Here is a 23,466-nt window from a genome sequence, read left to right on the forward strand (position 1 = left end):
TACATGCGAGAGGAAAAGGGAGAAAACAGCGTCTCGGTTCATGTGCTTCCGGACTTAGCGGGTCGTTTTCACACTTTTCGCGAGGCGGACTTGTGGCCGAGCTTTGAATTTCCCTCCTTCGTGCGGAGCGGCGGCTCGTTGAGGGGCTCGCTGGGTTTCACTTGGATCTCCACCAAGTCATTAGCAGCACGCTGCTAATTGTGGCTAGTTAGCCGGGGCTCTCTACCAAGGCCCCAGGGGGGGAGATCTCCATTCCTCAAAGTTAATAAACACTATAGCTCCGTGGTGGAAGCGGGGAGATTACCCGCCACACGTGCTTATTTTGACACCCAGTTCAAGGGAACGGATTAACGTATATAAATATGGATCAACACACCGGGAATTCTGCCTCCGCTGCGGCTCCCAAGAAGGACAAGAAGTCCAAGAAGAACTACGAGGATGGAGATGGGAAGAAGAAATTTGTGAGTATGGCCTAAACACTGTGAATGTTGAAAGAGGAGCCACACAAACTGCCACCGTACCTGTAATTACTTTGACCGCCTGGAGCTGTTCACCAGCTGTCAACACAAAGTGAAACGTTTCCCTGCAGGATTCAGGTCAACTTACTGATAAATGTCACCATATTGAGAAAGAAGCTTCACTTTTGAAAACTGTTTGAAAGTTGAGCAGAATGCAACCGGTCGTTTCATCCTTCTCACATCCAAACACACATTGTTGCATTTCTGTAGCCAGAGAGGAGTGTGTGAGTGTGTGTGTGTGTGTGTGTGTGTGTGTGTGTGTGTATTCTAATATGTAACTTTCCAAGGTAAGGAGTGGCCTGGATTTTTCGCGAACCTAATCTTAATGACCTCACTCGGTGTGTACCTGTCAGCGTGTATGATTCAGCATGGTGTCTGTAGGACTCACAGTCTGTCATCTGCCACAGCAAACTGTTGTGCAACTTAAAACCCATGGCCATGTCTAGCAACAAGGTGGAAACTGATATTGTACATGGTAACTATAGAGGATGCACAGGCCGAATGAGCAACTCTATCACACATACATGGTCAGTTTTCAGTGATCTTCTTGTCCTTCATTGAAAGCCAGTTGGTATTTTCAACCTTACTCACAGGGATGAACACAGAGGGCTAAATGCTGGAAGGTTTGTTCAGACTTTTTGTGTAATTATACCACTTGAGCTTGAGCCCAGTTGCACATATGCCAAGCAGTTAGGGGTTGTTGTTGGACTTTGCTGAAGGCCCAGGTTTTCATGACAAGGTCAGGCATGTGGTTTACGCTGCTACACAAAGCTATACACAACTCCATTGTTTACATTGAAAAACAAATTGCATTCAGAGACAAATGTTCAGATTTCAGGGCATTTGTTTTATGCCACAATATTATACTGGTGCACTCATGTATCAGGTGGGGCTATAAGTAAACATGAGTCATAGACAGGAACTCATTATGCAATGATACAGAGATAAGATTTTTTTTTTCTTTTGCCTTAAAGTGTAAAGTGCCTGTCTGCATGAACACAGCTCGATGTTTCAACAGACAGTGAAGAATGCCCTCGACTTTAGCACACCACTAAACTCTGAAATGTGAACCTCTTTTTGCTGAATTTTTATGACACCATCATGGCTGGAGGTCAGATGAAGAAAAAAGCTTGACAAATTATCTGTGTTGAACTTGATGTACAACACAACATGCACTTTTTCGGTCATCTTGTCTGTGACAGTGACTTAGCTATGGCCTTATCGCATCTCCTACCGGAGGACAATGACACAATGAGAAACATAGGACTTATGACGGGGTACAGCATTGCCATTCGACCTGTTTGGCATTCTATTTTAAATTTGTCTTTGTCTCAGTTTTACAAAGTAAATGAGACACAATGCCTTGTTTTCAAGAGAGCCATTTTTTCAGAAAAAAATACAAGTTAACAACCATACAGAGGATCTGTAAAGTACAACATAGTCAGTGTAGTGTCAAACATTGCACGTTTAAATGCTACAAATAGGGGCACGTTTTCAGAGATTATTTTAGTGCTGTATGAGTTTTTTGTTTTTTTAAAATCCAAATGATTCTGCATTAATTCAATTCTATTCTGGTTCTTACTTTTCCCTCACCGATCTAACTAAAATGTGCCTGTTTCTGTCACACCAGGTAGGGTTCGTGAAACTTCTCTAACCTCAGTATTCAACACATTTCCAATTTACTGTTTGTGTATTGCTCCCCAGCCATTTCTGTGTGTCAAATCATCCAACTGGCTGTATCTATTCTGCTTAACCTGCAGTTCTTTCCATTTGGAATATACAATGAGATTCACTGCTCACAGATACATCTGAAGCTTAATGTTCAATTTACAAATGTATGCAGAGTACAGATACATTAAGCGTTTGCCGAGATATTCCGTTTGAAGCCAACAGCGGATCATTTTAGCTGTGAACCCTGAAGGGCTATCAGTGTTCTTAAGACACAGAGATACAGAAGAGGATCAACATTCATGAATGTTGCTGACATAAACATGCAGGATCAACCCGGCAGGCAGACACGCTGTGGATTAGCCAGGGATCACTGCTTTGGACAGCTGTTGTGAATACAAGGTAGCCCAAATTCTTGATCTGGAATACCTTTGTTGAATTTGGCAGTTTACTGGCTTTGCCTATCTTTTTTGTCTGGAAATTTCCTATGAGTGACTTTTTATTTTTATACTGATAAGAAATTAAACCAAATAGACTAATACATATTTGGTGAAGACTGAACAACTTCAATGTTATTCTCATGACCATGTGAAGTTGCACATTACCTTTTTATACCCATTCTTCAATCTTCTATTTAATTCAGGGTTTTGGGGAGCTCGAGCCAGTGATGGACTGGCAACCCGCCCGGAGTTGGTTAACACAAACATGTGTTCACATTCACATCTATGGGAAATAAACCTCAAACACGTTGTCAAACTGTGACTTGTGAAGAAAGGCAGCCCCCACTGGATTCAAACTTAAATTATTTTTGCTGGGCGAGGAGAACACTAACCACTACACAACTGTAAATTGTCACTGCCACATCATTCAGTCGTTATAGACAGTTTGGTTGCATTATTATCCAGGTTTTTATAGAGATTTCTTTCCAACATTTGAATTTATGGCAGGAGGATAGTTTACATTCCTTACAAGTACACAGGGATATATCTGTATTATAATTATATGGATAACCACCATGCAGTGTCACTATTAGGTTTGCTGTATTCTTTAGCATTATATGAACCATGTTCATGCATATTCACATTTTCCTTCGGGGAGAAGAAGACCAACCTGTTGTAGTCCATAGCAAACTGTATCCATGCACAACATTTTTCTTTCATACTGAATATTCACAGAGCTGGGAAATATGCTGACTTGCTCAAGCATGCAATCTCAGCTTGCCTGTTGGACCAGTTTTCACCAGGCGCTGATAGTAAAATAAATCTATTAGAATTTTGTATTTACCACTTTGGTGTTATACATGTAAAGTTACTATAAGACATGAACTGAATGAAATAAATGTGTCAAGTAGGATTTTGACCCTGCTTGGGCCCTCTAAATCCAAAATGTGAGAAGTACACTTATTACTACCTTTGCTAGCGTTGTATGTACATCATCGCCATGCAAATGATTTGATTTGTGCTTGCCACTCTTCTGTTAAGTACTGTGAGAACTGAGAGTATCCTCATGACCTATCAGTCTGAGTACACTGAATAAATCAATGGCCTTGTTCGTGTCTGTATCTGATTTAATTGCAGTCTTATATCCGTGTGCTCAAACTGTCGCCATTGCCATTGAGTTTCATCCTCAAATGCAGGTTGATATGTCTTCTTTTTGATGACTAAAAGTGAGATGAATTGCAAAGACGGATGAATCTTCCCCCAAGCATGAAATCTTGTGCCTTTGTGCAGCAGTGCACTTGCATCCTGGGGGAACTACCTCAGCAAAAGCTTAATTTATGTTGATGCCTGAGTGGCGAAAGCAGAGCTCTCAGGTCACGACTCTGTAGTGACACTTGATTTTGACCCTTGTCGTTTGAGTCAAGTGGAATAGTTAGGCATTTTTCTTTGTTGCACATTGGGTCTCTTGCCTCTTTCGTTATTCTTTTCCTCCAGCACGCACTCCTCGGCATGCACAGACACACCGCGTCCTGTTCTGTACATCTCAGGGGGAAGAAGAGCACACTGTGAGTTGAAGAATAGGATGACTGAGTGCCAGCGTGAAACTCGAGTGGTTAATGGACTGCCGGTGGCAGGGGTCTCTTGGCTCAGAGTGAACAACGGTGTTTTAGAGAGCACAGCCGAACCACGAGAGCGAGTGAGCCATCATCGAGGAAGTGCTGGGGAGGCAGGCGCAGAGAGCGCAAGAAAGAGACTAAGAGGGAGTTAAGTGAAGAGCGTGACAAAAAGCTAAGAAGAAAAAAAGAGTGGGAGGGACGCCAGAAAAGAGAAATGCAGATAAGGAGCTCGAGGAAAGCAGAGGGGGTGTAGTGAGTGTTAATGACAAGTTAAAGGTGACGTGAAACTTGAATTACAGAGTCGAATCTAACAGAGCTACAGCTACTACAAAATGAGTACTATATCACAGAAGTAAAGAATTTTTGCAGATGGAAGTTTTTTAGTTTAATGGGCCTGTCGTCGCAACCAAAGTCACTTTAATTCCAAGAATTGTACAGTAGTTGTCCTGGTCACGTGGTGACAGACTTTTATGCAGTATTGTTATACTGAGTGATTGAAGCCCCTCTCAGTGAGTGTTTACTGAACATTACATACACATAACTGTTTGTGTGGCAGATATTTCAAATTGCTTCTGCAGTGTTTTCGCCTCCTTCTTATTTCTGATCGTCTGGGCTTGTTTACAGGACCATTGATGGCTTGTGGCACGCAGTTGTCACTTTATGGTACGGTAATTTGGCTAAAATTATGTGGTCCGTTTCCTGATCACTATCAATAAACATTGAAATTGCCTCGATCAGATCAGGATGTAACTATTGTGATATGCCCATGGGTGAATACAAGAAAAAGTTGTTGCACACTTTGGAGCAGTTGCTTTCAACACTCCAGCACACCACAGTTGGAAGCAGTGGTGTTTGATTTTTTGTTTGAATTTTTTTAATTTTGGGGCCTACATCTGCAAGATTATGATAGTTTGAGTGCTCCATGCTACAGTGTCTATTGACTGAATGCACATAGCGTTTAAAATGGGTGACACAAATTTAGCTGAAAAGTGATGGAAAAGGAAAAAGTCAGTTTCAGAATGTGTAAATATCCATATTGAAATTCTTCAGATGCAAATTGTAACAAAACTCTTTCGTTTATCACTTTTCAGATGCTGTCAGTTTCGATTCCTGTCGGCAGCTCTATAAGCGGGCCTACTTGTCATTCATTCTGGAGTTAGACTGATGGCTTGTCCAGATTTCCGTAATTACATGGAAGGAAGACGGTTTGGATAATGTGCCCTGGAGGACTGTAATGATTAATGTACACATTAGCTGGTTTGCCTCATTCATACCGTAATTCAAAAATCGAATAGGGGCAGCTGTTTTCTCTGAAGCCTGTTCTGACAGGATGCGAGCAGTGCGTTGTCTAATAAAAGTGCCACTGATCAATTTGTTGAGGCAGGCACACGGTGGAATGTGGAGTCACCACGCCACTATACTTAACGTGCAATAACACCTTTTTGCATATGTGTTTCCTTCAAGTTTCTTTCTCTCTATCTCCATCTCTTTATCTGTCTGTCTCTCTCCCTCTCTCTCTCTGCACTTCATCAATTATCCTCTGTGAGTCAGTCTTATTTCAGCACATCAATTGACAGTGTGCTGCAGGTTGTTAACGGTAGGTATTCAGCTTGTGTCATATGGTGCACTTGACATTCCACTTGGCATTAAGCTTCGATCCACAATTCCCTGTGATCCACCTGATTATTGTCAGAATAGTCTATTTATGTCTCCGTACTCTTGGACGAGACATCCCACACAGCCAGTTTGACCTGAAGTCCATCAGCCTTAACAATCCTTTTAATGTCATTTGTCCACAATAGGATGTTAAGGAGGTCTGGTCTAATTAGGAAGTTCATATTCAGTTGACATAACTTGATAAGTGAGTGGGGGGGGGGGGGGGGGGTCACATTTTAATTTAGTGTTTAGCACTTATGCCTCACCACAAGAGGATTCTCACTTGAAGTGTCGGCTCGAGGGCCTTCTCTCTGTGGAATCTGTATTTTCTCCAGATACTGTGGTTTCTTACCACATGCTTTTGTGGGTAATTGGCGAATCCAACTTCGGTTTGTGTGTGGTGGTGGACGAGTGACCTGTCCAGGAGTGCATCTACCTTTGCCTTTTAGTTAGCAGTCACTTGCTCCTGTTGCTTGCGACCTGACATTAGAATGTTGATATATCGTTAGTTAGTGGCAACGGTTTGAAACCTTATGTCTTGCTTAAAGTTCTGCTTCCTCTATTCTTGTTTATACTGTAAACTGAATGTCTTTTGGCTTCTAGCTGCTGGTATGACCAAGCAAGACATTCGATCATTTCAACTGTGGTTTCTGAGAAGTTGAAATGAACTTTTTCCAGCACTTTGGTGATGTGACAACCACTTAGTGGAGGAAAATAAGCAGCAAATAAGTACATGATAAAAGTAATTATTCGTTGCTGTCCTAATCAAACTGCATGCACTGTGATAGAGGACTTAGGCTAATCCATGTTGCTCACACTTCAGTATCTGAGTTTTATTTGTGTGAGCAGTCCTTGTTGGCTTACTGTAGAAGATATTGTTTGTGTGTTTTGTGCAGCAATAGATTTACTAAGAGGCGGAGTCGTGTTGCTGTCTTATTAGCACAAACCCCTGTGACAGCGGTTTTTCTGCCTTGAGAGGAAAACAATTGTTGTTGTTGTTGCTCTTTCATTTTTGCGTTTCTATTATCATACTTGCACTCGGTGACAGAATGTACACAGTGCATTATTATGCTGTTTTTAAGCTGCTTTGCAAGTGGTTAAGTTAAAGACTGAGATGTCCAATAGAAAGCCATAGCAAGTGATATATTCCCCCTGTTATCGTCAGGTGATGCAGGTGACAGTAGTGTGCCATTTCTGCACCGAAAGCATGTCTTCCGGTTTGTTTGCTGCATGCGTTTTCGAGTGCGACACAGTCAGCCTGTAGGGGAAGCGTCGCACTCTGTTCCTATGCTCATTGCACTTATTTCCCCTTAGAGAAGTTGCTTCAACAAATACCTATGTGCATATGCTGCCTGCGGTTGTTGATTGTTTGCCATTGTCAGGTTCATCTGCTACCACCCGAAGCCTTGTCGAGGTCATACAGTTCACTCTTTGGTTAACAATATTAAGCACAAGTTTGTCCACTCGGGTCAGTTGATTCTCTCATTAGTTCTACTAAAAAAAAGACGAGTTACAGTTGGAGAGATGTGGCTTTGATAAAGCAGTCTTACAAATTCAAAATAGCCTGACCTCCTGGGTGTTTCGTTTTTTCACACCCTCATTTTGTCAGTTCTTTCTTTTTTTCTGTAGTCTAATAAGGACACGTGAGTGTTACTGCTGTACTGTAATTTTTTTTTTTTTGGTCTCTCGAAACATGAGGGCTGTGACAGGAAGTTGTGCAAATAGAGAGAACAGGATGCTTCCTTATTCGTCCCCATTATTTTGTGTCCTTATCTCTCTCATTTTCCCTTTCCATCAATTGTACTAAAATGTTCCAGGGGGGTTATAAAAATGTCAAAGAACATGGACACAGCCTGACTTCGAAAGCCTGGTTTATTTTGAGGCGTTTGGTGTGATTGTTCATGTAAAGGGCAGCAGTCACTAATCAGTTGTCAGGTAAAACCACACATGGTTTCAGCTATTGAGATTTGTATCATATCGAGTTCATTTATATTTCATTGGATCATCAGTAGAAGCCTCTGTCAGCTACAGCTCATGAGATAAACTTGAAACCACTGTAATGATCTTGGTGGGACTCCTTCGCTTGAGTGGTGTTGGATTATAGTCTTGTAAAAACTAAATAAGGTTTATACTACTGATTACTATTTTGTTTGGAGCCCTCAATTGTGCCGGGTCTTTTGTTGTACACACATCTATAAAGACAAGCACAAACTTTGTCCAGGTTTAGTTTTTTTTTGCTTAATTTTGCTTTGTGCAGTTGAATGTAGATTATCTTGACTGACTTTCACCATGGCGCAATGGCTTTCATTGCGCCACGGTGTATTTGCTTTAGGTTAACCATTGCTCATACTTTCCCTTCAGTTATTGATTCTATTGAACTTATTCTCCCACCACACGATTTTATTATTCTTAACATTGTGAACTTTTGTAGTTTTGCCTTCTATGGATAAACTCATACAGGAGGAGACTTTTCTTCTGAAAATCTGTCCCCTTTGAATAAGTAAAACCAATGACGTTGGTGTGAAGGGAGTCCCATGGTGAATGTGTCCGGCTCATCCTCTCTATCCTTTAAAGAGCCAGTAGAGAAGTGTATATACAAACCATGAGACTGATTCTCACAGATAACTTCTCTCACCTATGTGCATTTTACATGTTTTGTATGGGGGTGGTGGGGGTTCAGGCCTTAGTCAGGATTATAGTCACTCTGCTTCTGTGACTCTTCCCCTGAGAGATTAAAGCTAATCTCAGACTGCTGTGTCGCCACAGCTTTAAACGGCCTGTGGATGGCAACACCTTCTAGTCAGAATGAAGTAAGATGTTGAAAACATTTAAGGCTACAGAGGCAGTTTAGCAGCAGAACACACATGCACATCTCATCAGGGGATGTTTTGGTCAGCACTGTAGGAAACTGAGGCCACTGGAGTCTATTTTTACATCACATTGTAATGACTCTGTGAATGACGTTATATGAAATTTTCTGGCTCGCTAATGGCTAAATATAGCACCCTACAATATGACTTGGTGTCTGGAATTCAACAGAAAAAGTTTTTTTTTTTCCATGAAGTTTGTTCAACTGTAGAGCTGATTTAGGTTATTATAGCTAAAAAAAATAGCTCTGTTTGCATAGTTTGCAGTCATCCTAAGACAACATTGTCCACACATTGCATTGTACACTTTCTTGTAAGCTTAAGGCCAAGGATCTGTGCAGGAGACCGGTATAAATGTATTCCATGTCGGTTTTCTCATTCCTAAATCTGAAACCTTGAGGATCCCGGTATGATTGAAAGAACTCAGATGGCAGGGGGCCTTATTACACACCAACGAAGTACACTTTGGCCACTTGTCAATAGTTAAAATCTAACTTTCTTGCATGCAATTCTACGGCTGAGAGCTTTTCTAAGTTCCAGTCTTGACAGGCTTTCGTGCAACAGCTTGACTTGACCAGAATAGTGTAAAAATATTGCTCAAAAGCTGTCTGTGCTGAATAATTGTCACATTCATTAACTCTCTTGCCAGAACGTGGGTTGGGGATGGGCTTTGTGTCTCCATTAACAACACTGGGCCAGGGATGAGGAGCAGTCATGCAGCAAACATGCCCCACTTGAGCTGATATACAATTAAAATGTCTTTCACACGTCTACAGTCTGTGCACTCAAATGCACCTCACGCCTATGGGACAGTAAGGTGTATAGGATCATTAGAAGCAGCTGTTCAGACCTGATTTTTTAAAAAATGTATTGAGGAAAATCACACTACAGGCTTGGTGAGCAATATCACATTTTGGCTTCTCACCTATTCTTTCTATTCTAATTGCAGGTTACTTTAAAATGGTGATTGACAATCGGGCTTCAATTCTCAAATGAGCAGTTATGCCCAGACCTAAAACTGCGATTGTTTATAATTCTAATCTCTTAGCGACCTAAACTTGAGTCAGAGAGACGGCTTTTCATTCAGGGTGCGTGAGTGCGTAATAGAGTGTGGTTGTTTGTAATTTCCTGTGATGACTGTATACGTTGGAAACTAAAACCATGCCTAGGCGTGCCCGCCCGTCTCAGTACTGCCTCGTCCCCCTGTACGCTCAGTGTGTAGCTATGGTAACACTTCAAATCATTGTGATTAATGAGATGACACAACACACACAAACACTGAAAAACCTAAGAAAATATAATGAATATTTGAAGAACATCTAATCCTGATAATACTAATCTTTTCAAAACATTTAATAAACTATTTATGAACTCTCACATTGTTTATTTTCCATTTATCGTTATGCAGAGAATAATGTTAGTATCGTTCGTTGTTTTGACCAATTTTTAATATGGAATGTATAACTTAAGAATTGCTATTGATTACTATGGTTATTTATTGATTGTTTTTTGTTTTATTTTTGATAAGGAATATATTTTGTTTGTTTTGCATGGACTAATTAAAGCACTGAGATGTAAGAATGTTTTTCACAGCCTTAAAAGATTGTGTTATTACTGAACAAACATTGTTGTATACACTATTGAATGAACTCAAATTATAAATGTATAATTTATAATGTATAAATTATAAATTTAACTCATAAATGTTGTAAAATCTTACAGAAGATCAATGGTAGAACATGTTACTGAGGCTTAAGTACCAACTTTAGACTGCTCTCTGTACCATTTCATCCTCACCCTGTCTTCCCCCAGACACACAATATATTCAACATTTCACCTGTCCTGCCCACAAATTTGTCTCGCCACCAGACGATGTGTCTTCGACCTGTTCACGCAGGGTAGTATCTTAAAGGTTTATAGCCTGTGGCGGTATGGTGCATGAATTAAATTGATTAATTACTGTTTTAACCTTCGAACATCCCCAGGTCCACTCATGCCAGTATGTTCATTGAATTAAATTATTCACATGGGCACTCATTCTACCGGTAAAGCTCTGGGGTAACTTTAATTTGAACTGCGTCTTCATCTGCAGAAACTCGCCGAATAATAACGAACTGTCAGTGTGTGCGACACACAGACGTGGTTGACGTTTCTCCGAACTGGCAAGCCTTTCAAACTGATGTCGTTCAAGTTTGATCCATCATAACAGATAGGTCATTTGTCTTCCAACCCTTCCTTGAAATACCCGAAAACTCCATCCTCTATCCATTCTATAATACCACAGTCAGATATTTTGGGAACTGAACCCCTATGATTTGTTTATGAAGTGACTTATATTTTAACAAATCTTTCTCCAATGACATTTTGTAGATATCCATGCCCACATTTTCTGAGTGGTCTCTGAGAAATCATGTCATGAAAGGAAAATTTGTCATAACCAGGGTGAGAACTTTGCACCAGAGGCCTGTGAATTTGATCGGTTTACATGCCAGAAGGGCATGCTCAGGAGGCTGATGGCAAACGAGAAGAAACTGTTTTTTTTTTTTCTCCCCCTGATGGACCGCAGCCTCCTGCCAGAGGGGAGTGATTGAAAGAGTGTGTGTCTAGAGTGGGAGGGGTTGGCCACAATCTTACCTGTACGCCTTACAGTCCTGGAGGCGTACAGGCCCTGGAGGGAAGGCAGATTGCAGCCGATGACCTTCTCAGTCGAGCGGCTGATGCAATGCACCCTGCCCTTGTCCTTGGCCATAGCTGCAGCGTACCACACGGTGATGGAGGAGGTGAGGATGGACTCGATGATGGAGGTGTAGAAGTGTACCATCATCATTACTGGCAGACTGAACTTCTTCAGCTGCTGCAGGAAGTACATCCTCTGCTGGTCCTATGATAAGAAAATTCTATGTTAAGAAAATGAGCTTGCACTTGAATCTCTTGGCACATAATTCACTATAATCATAATGACTGAACATGTATGTTCAGTAGTGTACATACCCTCTGTATGATGGAAACATTTTTAAGTTAGACCTAAATTGTGTGTATTATCTGTATAATTCATCCGTCTTCCATATTGCTTAACCAACGGTTTCCCCCACAAATAAGCTTAACACCGCCACAGTTTGTCCCGCTGTAGTTTCTGAATCAACCAAAAATAAACTTTGCATATCTCATAACACAAATAAGCAAAACGACTTTTCGGCTTTCCACCAGCACTTCAAGTACTGGAGTTCTCGTTCCGCCTCACTGAACACATGCTGTCAGCCCACACCCACTCACAGCAACATTCACCTGTCCATGAGGTCAGCAGATTCATCTGTGGCATTTTAGTGGGAAAATCTATTCTCGCAGGTAAACAACATGAACTCTGCAGCATCCACAGGAGCTTTATTTAGCACGGTTGGCAGCAAGTAACATGAATGCAGGACTGATGTTACTAATTTATGGTAATCAGACTTAATTTCTTGTCAGCGACCCGATGTCTGACTGGCATCTATAAATGGTGCCCTTCACGATTGAACATAGGAGTTTCAATTTGTTTGTGGAGTGGACTAGTTCATCAGTGCAGACACTATAGCGACTGCATATTCCCCCCCCCCCCATCAAATTATGATGACATGCTGTAAGCACAGGCATTGTGATATTTAATGAATTTTGAGATGTGCCGATCAGGAAAACAAACTCCTCCTGAAAGCGTGTTCTAACTTCATAATCCGGAGAAAAACAAGATGACGCATCTTGAAATCCTTTTGTTATCACCGTTCCTACTGTGCTCGGGGCAAAATTGAACTTTATGCACACTATCTACTGTGAACCTTTCAATCACAACATTAATTCAAATATCGTTGTCGCCGTGGTGAGCATTTAACACGCATGATTTCATTAAGCCGAAGGGAGCGGCTGGCCTGGGGGCTATGGAAGTCTGCATTCAATTGCAATATTCATTTCTTTTCTGGTGACAATTTTTTTCGAGTTTAAGGAGGAGAAGACCATACTGCATTATATCTTTTGACTTTATTTGTTTATTTCATGTGATCGGATCGCGTCCTTTGCATATTTTATTGCTGACATCATGTAAAGATTTTCGTCTTTGATTGACTGTCACAAGAATCGACTGGCCAGCAGACAGCCAATCAATTTATTCAACATAAACCTGGAAAATTCCCCGGGGCCATTCGGTCAACAGTTTTTGTCACTAGGTTTTGTACATTTTATGCTTAGATCTTTAAGAATAGAATTAAACTATAGCCACATCTGTGGATACTAGAGTTCTATAATATCCGGTGAATTGAATACTTTTTTCTCAGAAAATATATATTTTTTTAAATCACACACACTTCTGTCACTGATAAATCATTCCCAAACTCAAGAATGCCAAAGCTCACTTAAAAACCATATAACCATATTAGGCCCATCCAACTATTATCATTTTAAATCAGGTTGAAATGCGAGATCTCGTAAATCCCATAGAAGAAATTTCATTATATTCACCCCAGATATCAGTCGTTTCATTTTTAATTCTATGCTTTTAGATTAATGGCGAGTTGGCTGTAAATGCTAAACTGCTGTGGGAGCAAAAATGTTGTTCCTTTCTAATACCTTGATCATATTGATATGTATAATGAGATGATTTCCACCCTTGCAGCTAAGAATATGACTGACATAATACAATAATTACAGGGGATTATTCACAGTTTTTCATTGTAGCCATGAGGCAAATATAAAGCATGAAACTTTCATGATCAGAAACTTTTTTTGTAATAACTGTCAGTAAAGCCTTTTTTTTTTTTTTTCCTTCCACACATCTTCCCCCATATCACCACCTTGTGTACCGTATATCCAGTTTTGGGATCGTCTACCTTGACAGTGGTTACTTAAAAGTGGACACTTGGCCTTCTGTCAATCTGCATTTGCTTAGTTTTGTTTCTTGCCCTCATCTACACACTCTTTCTCACCACTCTCTGGACCAGCTATTTAAATATGTGTGCACAAATAGGCACAGGTGTTGTCCACACACTCGCACTCACAGAAACCGGCACGGGGCTGCCTCATTTCGTGGTTGTAGGAAGCTGAATGCATCTCCTAATTTTTCTCTTCAGCTGTCTGGTGTTAGAGATGGACACGTGACACAGAGACGGCGGCCTCGTTTTAATTGGTGTTGAGTCACTCTTGCAGTATGTACATCGCAAATGTTGATGATGAATGTGCAATATATTGTGCAGCCCTAAAAGCTCACACCTGGACTTACCCTGCATTTATACAATATTTGTTAGTCAATTTTCAAACTCCAGGTAGGGGTAATTAGTGCAAGTTGAATTATTTATTGTCCAACAAATTGCATTCAGACCATGAATTCCTTAAATTTGGAGGGGGTTAAAAAAAGTGGTTTACTTTACTAGTGTTCCAGCTTTACAACATTTGTTAATATTTTTTTGTATATATTGCTTGGAAAATACAACAATGGGTTGGAAGTTGCTTGCAGGCTGGGAAACAGCTGCGAGGAGTCTTTAAAACATTTTTTTTTAAATTATTGTCACCAAGACACACAAGTTTAATGGATGACCCACATCTCCCCTTTTGCTTGGCATTCTTTGTGGAAAGTGTCCAAACAACATGGGAGCTCTGTGGAAGTGAAGTGGTGAGGTGACGGTGGTTTCACTGCAAACTACAGTAAGCGAGAACCTGACGCATATACAACTTCATGTAATGAGCTCATTGTGTATGATTAGATGAATCGGCTCATTTTAACCAGCTGCTTGAGCTTTGGGAGCTTTTTGAATTCTAATGAAGTAATGAGTCTGCGAATTTGCGAAGTTTGCTCTTCGTTCTAAATTAGAGGAAAAAACCTTCAGACCTCATCATAGCATTCCATATCCCACAGAGAACTTGCTTGTTTTGTCCAATCAGCAGTGTCAAACCCCCACAGGTATTTAAGTGATGCTGCAACTGGCACAAAGTTGCTCGGTTTTTCTTTTCGAAGGACTTGAGCTGCCATCAGTGATTGTTGATTAGTTTTTTTTTTTTTTTTTTTTTTTTGATTAACCATTGTTTTCTTTTAGCACCTGTTTGAATAGAACAGCAAAAAAAATAAAAATAAAAATCCAACTTTGCCATTTTCAGTTACCCTTATGGCAATCTTTTTCTTTCATTCAGTTGTACTTAATTAAAACATGGTTGAGGCACAGCTGTTGTTAACACAGCCTAAGGAGATCTTTTCCTTGTCGTGTTTGGGAACTCGTGTTGTTTAATTTTGTGTCTGTGTCAGGCTCGGTTGGGAGAGCGGTCTTCTCCCAATTGAAGGCTTGAATCCCATCTCCACCTGTCCACATGCTGATGGGTAAGACCTTGGAGTGACCGTGCCTTATCGCAGCCTCCATTAGTTTTTGAATGGGTGAATGTGATTAACAATGTTAAGTGCTTTAGGATGAGCGCGATGTACGTGAAGTCCATTTACCGTCAAATCCAACAAGAACTTATTGACGTTCTATCTTACTTGTACTTGTTATGTAATGTTAAATCCATTTACATACAAATTTGTGGCTTTATTCCTGATGATGAGAGCATAATGTGATTATCTTTCTGCCCATTTGATGGCAGTTATGGGAAATCAAGATGTGACATTGCATTTATGAATATATCTGCTTCAAACCCAGTGCATGAGGTGAGCCCACACAGACACAGGTGGGTAAAGTATCTGAAAAATGTAATGAAGTACAAATATTTTTACTTACTCATGTTACTCAAGTACAAGTATTTAGAAGGCATTCCCAAAAAAATACTTAATAGCAAGCAATTACTTGGCTTAAAGCCAACACAAGCAGTGAGCTATTTCTCAGTAACCTTGTTTTTGTCATTACATGAGGATGTGCTGATTTGCATACACTGAAATTATATAACTTTGTGAACTTGGAAATTAATGTTAAAATAATACAGTGGGGAAAGTCTTGCCACACACTATTCTTGATCATGGTTTTCTTTACAATTTTGAAGCCTTTTAAATAGCACTGACGGCTAAATATGAACAGAAACAAATTCCTTCCCGTCAAGCAAAGAGCCTTGGTATAAAGACTGAATGCAGTTCCAAAATAAGTAGTAGTGTTTTTTTTTTTTTTTTACATTTTATAAATCCTGTTGTGAATTACATTAAATAAAATAAAATCATGAAGCATTTTTCAGTAAAACTCCCAGCATTGTTTGAGTTTATGAAAGCCTTTAGTTTATGAAAGTATGAACCTTCCAGCTGCATGACTAATGCTGAATGTAAATCAGTGGACAACATACTAAGCCAGTGTGAATGGCCACAACAGAAATGTTATCCCACGTGCCCCTCAACAGAATCGCTCACTATTTGTACTTGTATTCAGGCTGGTTTTTCTTCCTGCTGCCGAAAGGGCTTGTGTGCAATCATCAGTCTTTGTTTGATTGGTCACCTGGAGTCCGGTGACGGAGCCTCAGGCAGAAGTCTGCCACTAAATAAATTACAGCGTTTTATTATATTCCTTTCAGACGAAAATATGAGGAGCTCAAAGTAACAGAATAAAACTAGTGCTGTCAAAAAAAATCTAATTAATTGCACAGTTTTCTGTAATTAAATGCAATCAATCGCATTGTTTTTCTACTGAAGACTGAAGCTTGTAATGGATATTTATTCAGGGAACACCATGGAATTCATGTGGAATCAACAACACCATATTTGAATTCAAAGACATTTTTTTATAATGTTCTTTTGGCTTTGCGTGGATGCTGTTTCTCTCCTAGATTAGCATACATAAATTTAATAAACATCTAACACAAGTCTAGGTTTTGTGTTGAGTGCAGCTCCACCACTTTGAGAATTTGAATATTTCGAAAAACAAAGTTGTAAACTTATTACTTGAACAAAGGGGCAATATATACTGTAGCACACACACGCACACGCACACAGTATACAGGAGAGCCAGGGAAAGAAGAGAAATTAATATTTTACCTGCAAGTATTTCCTCCAGCTGGAGCAGTTTGGTGGCTACTGGTCAGCCAACATGGCAACCTCCTGTTTTGCTGCAGAATTACTTCTGTGGTCGTTAAATTCCGATTTACAAAGTGTGCTAATCACTTTCACTTTCTCAATCAGCCGTCGGGTAACTTTTTAAAGTGAAACTTTTTGCCTTAATATTATTCCACTCGGCATCTCCAGCATGAATCGAGCTCGTGTGCGTGTTTGTGGTGTTCGATATCTTTGATTTCATAAAGTCAGTGATCACAAGTTAAAGCAATATATTTATTTTAAAGAAACAAGCTGTCATTTGAGAGACGGCTTTCAACTCTGGCCAATCGATGGAGTCAGTATTTTTCTAAGGCGTAGATTTTCACCTGGATTTTTTTTCTGATGCGACACAAGTGTTCATTAAATCTCTGTTCGGTGTGTTTGATCTCTTCCTTGCAGATCGCAGAGCACACACTTTGCAGGCTACTCTTTTCATATTTTGCAGTACACAATATGCAGTACAAAATACATGGAACACTCCGCATCTAATATCGTTTTAAACACTTTAGGGAAATCTAGACGATCATTGTTTAACACACTTGTGGTATGTAAATCGGAGTTTCACAGTTTGTTCAGTCCAAGAAAGTTTCTGGCGGTTTGGCTTCCCTCCCCAAACTATCTGCACAGCTTTCTTTCACACTAGTTTTCCTGCCAGCTGTCTGCTGTCTGCTTCCGTTCTGCGGGTTGAGTGGCACCGGCTCATTTGTTTACTTGAGGTTCGTCTTCAGTCTGCTCTTTCATGGCAGCTGAGATGGCAGACACATCTTTTTCTTGACTCCAATCCCCTTAAGCAGAGGACCTCCCCCCCTTCGTCTTTCTTTAATGGTAATGGTAACGATTAAGAGTTTTTTTTTTTTTTAGATAGTGGTCTATCTTCTGACCTCCCTTTTCTTTCAAAGCAGCAACGTGGCAGTTTTTGAAGGACTCTCTATGCAAGTTGTTGAACAACAAAAAAACAGAACTAATGGGAATGTTGTCTGGTTCAGATAATTTTTTTTTCTATGCATGAAGATCTTGACAGACTTGATCATGTCAACCTTGGGCCTCGGTGGGGGCCACACCATCACATCTAGGACACATTGCTCGTCCTGTTGAAACACTGTGTGTTCAGTTTTTAATAGAATGCCATACACATACTTAAACAGTCTGCATTTGGATAAACAGAAATATAACTTAACCAAACTTTGTCTTTCTTAATTGAAAACTTGATCAAGTGATCATTCTTTACATCATGTGCCTGGATGCATCTATGTAAAATGCAGCTTTTTTAGCAGCGACAAACAAATGAAACCCATTCTATTGAAACAAAACAAAAACAAACAAATTCCAGCATAATTGGTCAATTGCTCATGGACACTTCAGCATGTGAATCGAACCCGCAACTGTCCGATTAGGAGACGACTGCTCTACCAACCGAGCCATCAAAGGTTTTTTTTTTTTTTTTTCTGACAAATTTACAAGCTTTGTTTTATCAGCACTGTATGTGGCCACTGCTCACGTCATTTCGCAGTATTATTCATTAGTTGTGTTGGAATCTGAGTGCACAAACACACACTTACTATTGTGTGTTTTTTGTTAGGAAACACATTAATGTAACCTTTACAATACCCGCAACTTCTATTCTGAGCAGTTTCTCCTCATTAGCTCACCAAAGTGTCAATTCAGACGTTCAGAACTTTTATATTATGATTACATTGTTTTTTTTTCCATTAACAACCATCATATTGTCCACTGTATAATAATGCTAATTGTTTGTAGCAACAACATTGGCTGTTGCTTATATCAGGTTAAGAGAAACATCTGTCTACATTGCTGCAGCCCTCGGTGTTGTTGGCAACATTCCTTCAAGCAGACAGGATAAGGATGATCCTGTTTTGTGTTTGACTTTGTGACCCATCGCCCCGCAGGCCCCTGCAGCTTGCAGTAATTATGGCGTTTAGTCTTAACTCCTCAGGTCTTGTAGGCTGTCCAGTCTTTCAGGTTAATAGTGGCGTTCTCAGTTCTCCACCAATGGACAGGGGGACAACTTTAGAAGTACAACATGCTGATATTGTTCAACCTCAACTTTAATGTTTCTCTTGAGAGATAACTTTCAGTGAGTGCGAGGTGCTTGACGTGCTTGTTATTGTCTCCATGATACCATGTTCATTGTGATTAATCTCAGTTAAAAAGCTTGGCCTCATGCTGCCTGGAAGGACCCAACACAAGTTATGCTCACACTGAAACGTTATTGTTCATAGCCTGACATCTAGTGGCCAGTGTGTGTGATGCGTTTCCTTTCACGTCTGCATTCTGCTTCACTTTTTGCCATTTGTCACTATAAACTCATAAAGTGTAATTCCAACCCTATTGAAGCCCATAAAACCTGAACTTGTGTTTCACCCTAATTTAGATGAATTACATCTGATTGAAGACCTGAATGAAGTTTTCATGATCATTGGTGTGGTGTTTCTAACTGTCCTATTTCTCCTTAGTGCTTTAGAATTTAATTTTTTTTAGATTCTTATCATGAATGATTTCTGTCTAATGGATTCTTAATTTATTTCTCTCTTCACCCCCTTGTCATTTCTTTTCCCCCCACCATCTGGTTGATCTTTTTTTTTTTTTCCCCCTTCCCTTTCTGGGCAATTTTCTTTCTTTCTTTCATCCATTCATTCCCCCACAGAAACTCAAACGGCTGATTCCTGATGAGGTAGGTCTGTTACAGCGCCTGTGTGCTCCTTCCATCTTTCCATGTGGCTTTACATAGAAACCACCTTGGTCTTTTGCATTTAATATCGTGTCGCTGTGTTTCACAAACCTAATCATAGTCATAACACGCTTCTTAAATGTTTTGTCCTTTGCTGACTTCACATTGGACATGTATGTTTGCAGAGTGCACGTTGACGGCATGCAATCCTTGGCACATTGAGCAGCGACGCTTTAACCACCAATAACAAGTGAATGCGGCCACTGTGTCCAAATGTGCAAAGATTACATGTAGTGTAATGTCAGCTTGTTTTCGTGTCTTTGATTGTACAAACATTGTGCACATGTCGTCTCTTTCCCACTGTTTTGAAAACCAGAAGTTAGTTTTTTTCTGAATGTTGACACGGACATGGTGTGGACTAAACTTTTGAAGGTCTAATCCCCAATCATCCACTCACATTGCAAATCGGTCTTGAATTTTGCAGACAATGGCCTTTTTCAGAACTGCAATTTGTCTCAAAAAGTTTATCGGGCTGCCAACGTGTTGGCGCTGTCCGACGGACACTAATAGCATTTAACAGTAATAAGTCTTAATCGCTTATGTAAGACATTATGAACTTATGGTGATTGTTGTGCACCCATAGCATTTTTGCACTTTGCGAAAAGTAGAGACATTGGAGAATTTAAGTTAAGAAAAATAAAGCGAGAGAAGAACATTTATCCCCATTACTGCTTTATGCAACTTAAAAAAATTTAATCACATTTTTTTTCACCTTTTTTTTGCAGCCTTAGACTTCATTATCAGTACAAAGTACCCAATGTTCTGATTTTTCAGGAAACCATAAATGTTATTTTCTGAAAGTAATGATAATGAAAATGCACAGAACTGCCCTGCTTGCATTTTGAATTAGTAAATTATTCCAAAATGTTGGTTGATAGCCATTTATTCCTACTGAGTGTTCAATTATCATTATGTTGCCAAGAATGAACTGCTTATGTTGGGTTATGTACTTGAAGATAATTTGTGGAGGGATGTGTGCAGGAAACATAGCACATATCTTTTATAGCTTATTAGCCAATTTTTTCAATCTTTGTAGAAAACCACAATTATAGATTACTCATATTAGGCAGCAGTAGTTTTGGATTTCCTTGTGTTGCTGCAATATTCTTGTCAGAATTGAGATCATATTGCAGATTTTTCAGAAGAAAATGGCCATATCTAACAAAAACTCATGTTTTATTGACACCCCCCCCCCCCCCCCCCCCCTAAAAATGTTATATTTACTATTATTCATGAAACATAACATTATTGGATTAATAAAGAATGTTGTTGAGCCTAATTACCAACTTTTGTTTTGCCTTTTGCTCTTCCAGTTGGAGCGTTTCACCAGCATGAGAATAAAAAAGGACAAGGAGAAGCCTGGTCAAATGCCAAGTCAGAGACACTCATCGGCTGCCAACTATGAGATCAACACCCAGAGTGCCATGCTGCATGATCACACCGACGAATACGTCCTGGAGCTGTTTGAACAGATGCTGGTGAGGCGCACTTTTGAAAGTGTGCGCATGCTTTATGTGTGAACACTACATAACTTCGGGAGCATGGTAATGGTGTTTAAATGGATAGAAATGACATTTATTTTGCCTGAGAAACCTGTCTTTAGCTTATTACACATAATAAGTTGCTGATTGCACGTTCATATGGAGTTATACTGATCCATTTGAGAGCATGTCTGCAGAAATACATGTCGATGTTTTGATTTACTCCGAAGCAAAATCTATGTAAATGTTCCTTTTATGCACAACGAACAATGCTGTTGATTCAAACACACTGCAGGATTTGCTTTTAAAGTATTTTTCTAAGTCGGCGTTCACATGTGTAGCCAGGTCAAGTCGAACCATGAGAAATGTCTGCAATCCGAGTTCCGCCGACTTTGGTTGAATTTTGAAAATGCCAGAGTTAAAACAAAAGCCGGCGCCGGACAGTTGTTGTGATTTATATTCGTTGATGTCACCTCCATATCAACGCTCGGTGCCGAGCTCAAACCATTCCACATGTTGGATTACTGTGGTGGTATTTTCTATTGGCTAAGAACTCTCCGACAGCTCATAAAATGTTTACAGGTGTCAGAACAGCAGCAGGAACTCCTTCAATGTGTCATCAATTATGTAGCTGGTCCAACACCACAGCGCCTCTGAAACCTGTCACGGTGTAGAGGCCCCGTTGATCCACTCTCTGTTCGGGCTTCAAATGGACAGCTTTTTATTTTAATTGGAAGTGTGAAATCCTTCTTCGAGATGTGTTTTTAGCATTACGGTCAGTGTCTTGAGCATAACGAAAGCACTGCTGCATTCAAGCACCTCTTCTGTGTCCTCTTAATTAGTAGTCCACACATCAAAAAGGATGGTTTAGATTTGTAAGTTCGCCGCTCACTGACGTTAGAGATTTGTTTCTGTTTAATTGCTTGAGTAGGTAAACTTTCCGACCGCGCTTTCTGCCCGTTTGAAAATGCTTTGCATATTTCACGGCACTTACTCCTTGTTCTTCTCTTCTTCTCTTTCTCCAGGTGGATATGAACCTGAATGAAGAAAAGCAGCAGCCTCTCAGAGAGAAAGACATAATGATTAAAAGAGAGATGGTCTCCCAGTACCTCCATACGTCGAAAGCTGTCAGTATTTACACAGTGCTTTAGTACATTTGACGAACGCTCCGCAGCTGTTACTTGACCTTTTGAACAAAATCTGCACATGAGCATCAGCGTTATGACCATCATATGGAGTTAGGATAAACTCAATCCAAATTTGTAAGGATCACGCATTTGTGGAGTGACCAAGGCGTGAGGGTTTGTCAAATCTTCTCTGTCATTGTCAAACAGCTTTCCTTTTCTGTTGTTTTGACACGCTGGAAAAACAGGTGTAAGATTGACACCTCTCAATGCAGCGAGGTCAGAATGGCAATCCCATATCTTCACAACACTTGCTCCAACAGAGCAGAGTTTTATCAGAGACCAACTATAGAATTTAGTATTGAAAGGGATGGAATTCATCCTTGAATTATTTCTTCAGAAGTCAATGATCTAATCCACCAGAGTTAACTGCAAAGAAAAGCTGATTTGCATTGAAATGTGGCTCCATTTAAAAGAGGGGAAAATAATTCAGGCTTTTTAATGGTGTCAAATTTATTGCCTGAAGCACTGTTGCAACATATAGTCGATCAACTGAACATGAATTTCCTTAAGTTCATTACACGTACCTACTGTAAATAAACAACTGTGTTCCCTCGGTAATTGTGTTTCAAAAGTAATACGGGGGGGGGGGATACAATTATGCTGTGGCGAAGGCAGGGCCATCAGCTCTGATGTCAAAGAGCCAAACAAATAAACACACAATACGATGAAGTGTTAAATGAACTAATTAGGAGAGAAAACCTCCATGGTATTCTTTCATTATACGAACATGTATTCTTGACTTGCCCTTTCTGATGTTTTTTTTTTATGGAAATATCATCAATTAGAAGCTATAACTGGACCATTGTGATGCAGAGCATAAAGTCACATGGTGAGATTTGTTATTCTCTTTTCATTAGGGCCAAGACCAAAAGGAGAGCTCCAAGTCGGCCTTGATGTACATTCAGGAGCTGAGATTGGACCACCGAGACACACAACTGCTCAACTGTCTGGAATCACTACGAGTCTCACTAAATAACAACCCTGTCAGGTTAATGCTCACATATGTATACATTTTTGCACAATTTTACATTTATGTGCTTTGGGTTCAGAGAATTTGCATTTTCAAGTAAAGATGGGGGGAAAAAAAGGTATTAACTGTACAAGTTAGTGCCTGAGTGTCTGAATAATTGAATTAATTTGCATCAATAGATTTAGATTTTTAGCATTATTTTTTGGACTTGATTGAGTGCTATTGGCCAGATGTGCTGGCACTTTGACCATTACAGTTTGGCCAGTCTACATTAAAAGTCATGAGTCACACAGATAA

The 23,466-nt window shown here is 40.0% G+C and overlaps 1 protein-coding gene across 1 annotated transcript in view; it reads left to right on the forward strand.

The window, feature by feature from the left end:
* Positions 1-304: 304 nt before the first annotated feature.
* The window catches only part of diaph1 (diaphanous related formin 1), a 96,617-nt gene continuing 73,455 nt past the window's right edge, over positions 305-23,466 (forward strand). The window contains exons 1-5 of the mRNA XM_080502440.1: positions 305-461; positions 19,448-19,474; positions 20,845-21,009; positions 22,038-22,139; positions 23,057-23,187. Coding sequence (XP_080358566.1) covers positions 363-461; positions 19,448-19,474; positions 20,845-21,009; positions 22,038-22,139; positions 23,057-23,187 — 524 coding nt within the window. The 5' untranslated portion in view covers positions 305-362. The remainder of the gene's footprint in view (positions 462-19,447; positions 19,475-20,844; positions 21,010-22,037; positions 22,140-23,056; positions 23,188-23,466) is intronic.

Source organism: Blennius ocellaris, assembly GCF_963422515.1.
Source record: "Blennius ocellaris genome assembly, chromosome: 9".
NCBI lineage: Eukaryota > Metazoa > Chordata > Actinopteri > Blenniiformes > Blenniidae > Blennius > Blennius ocellaris.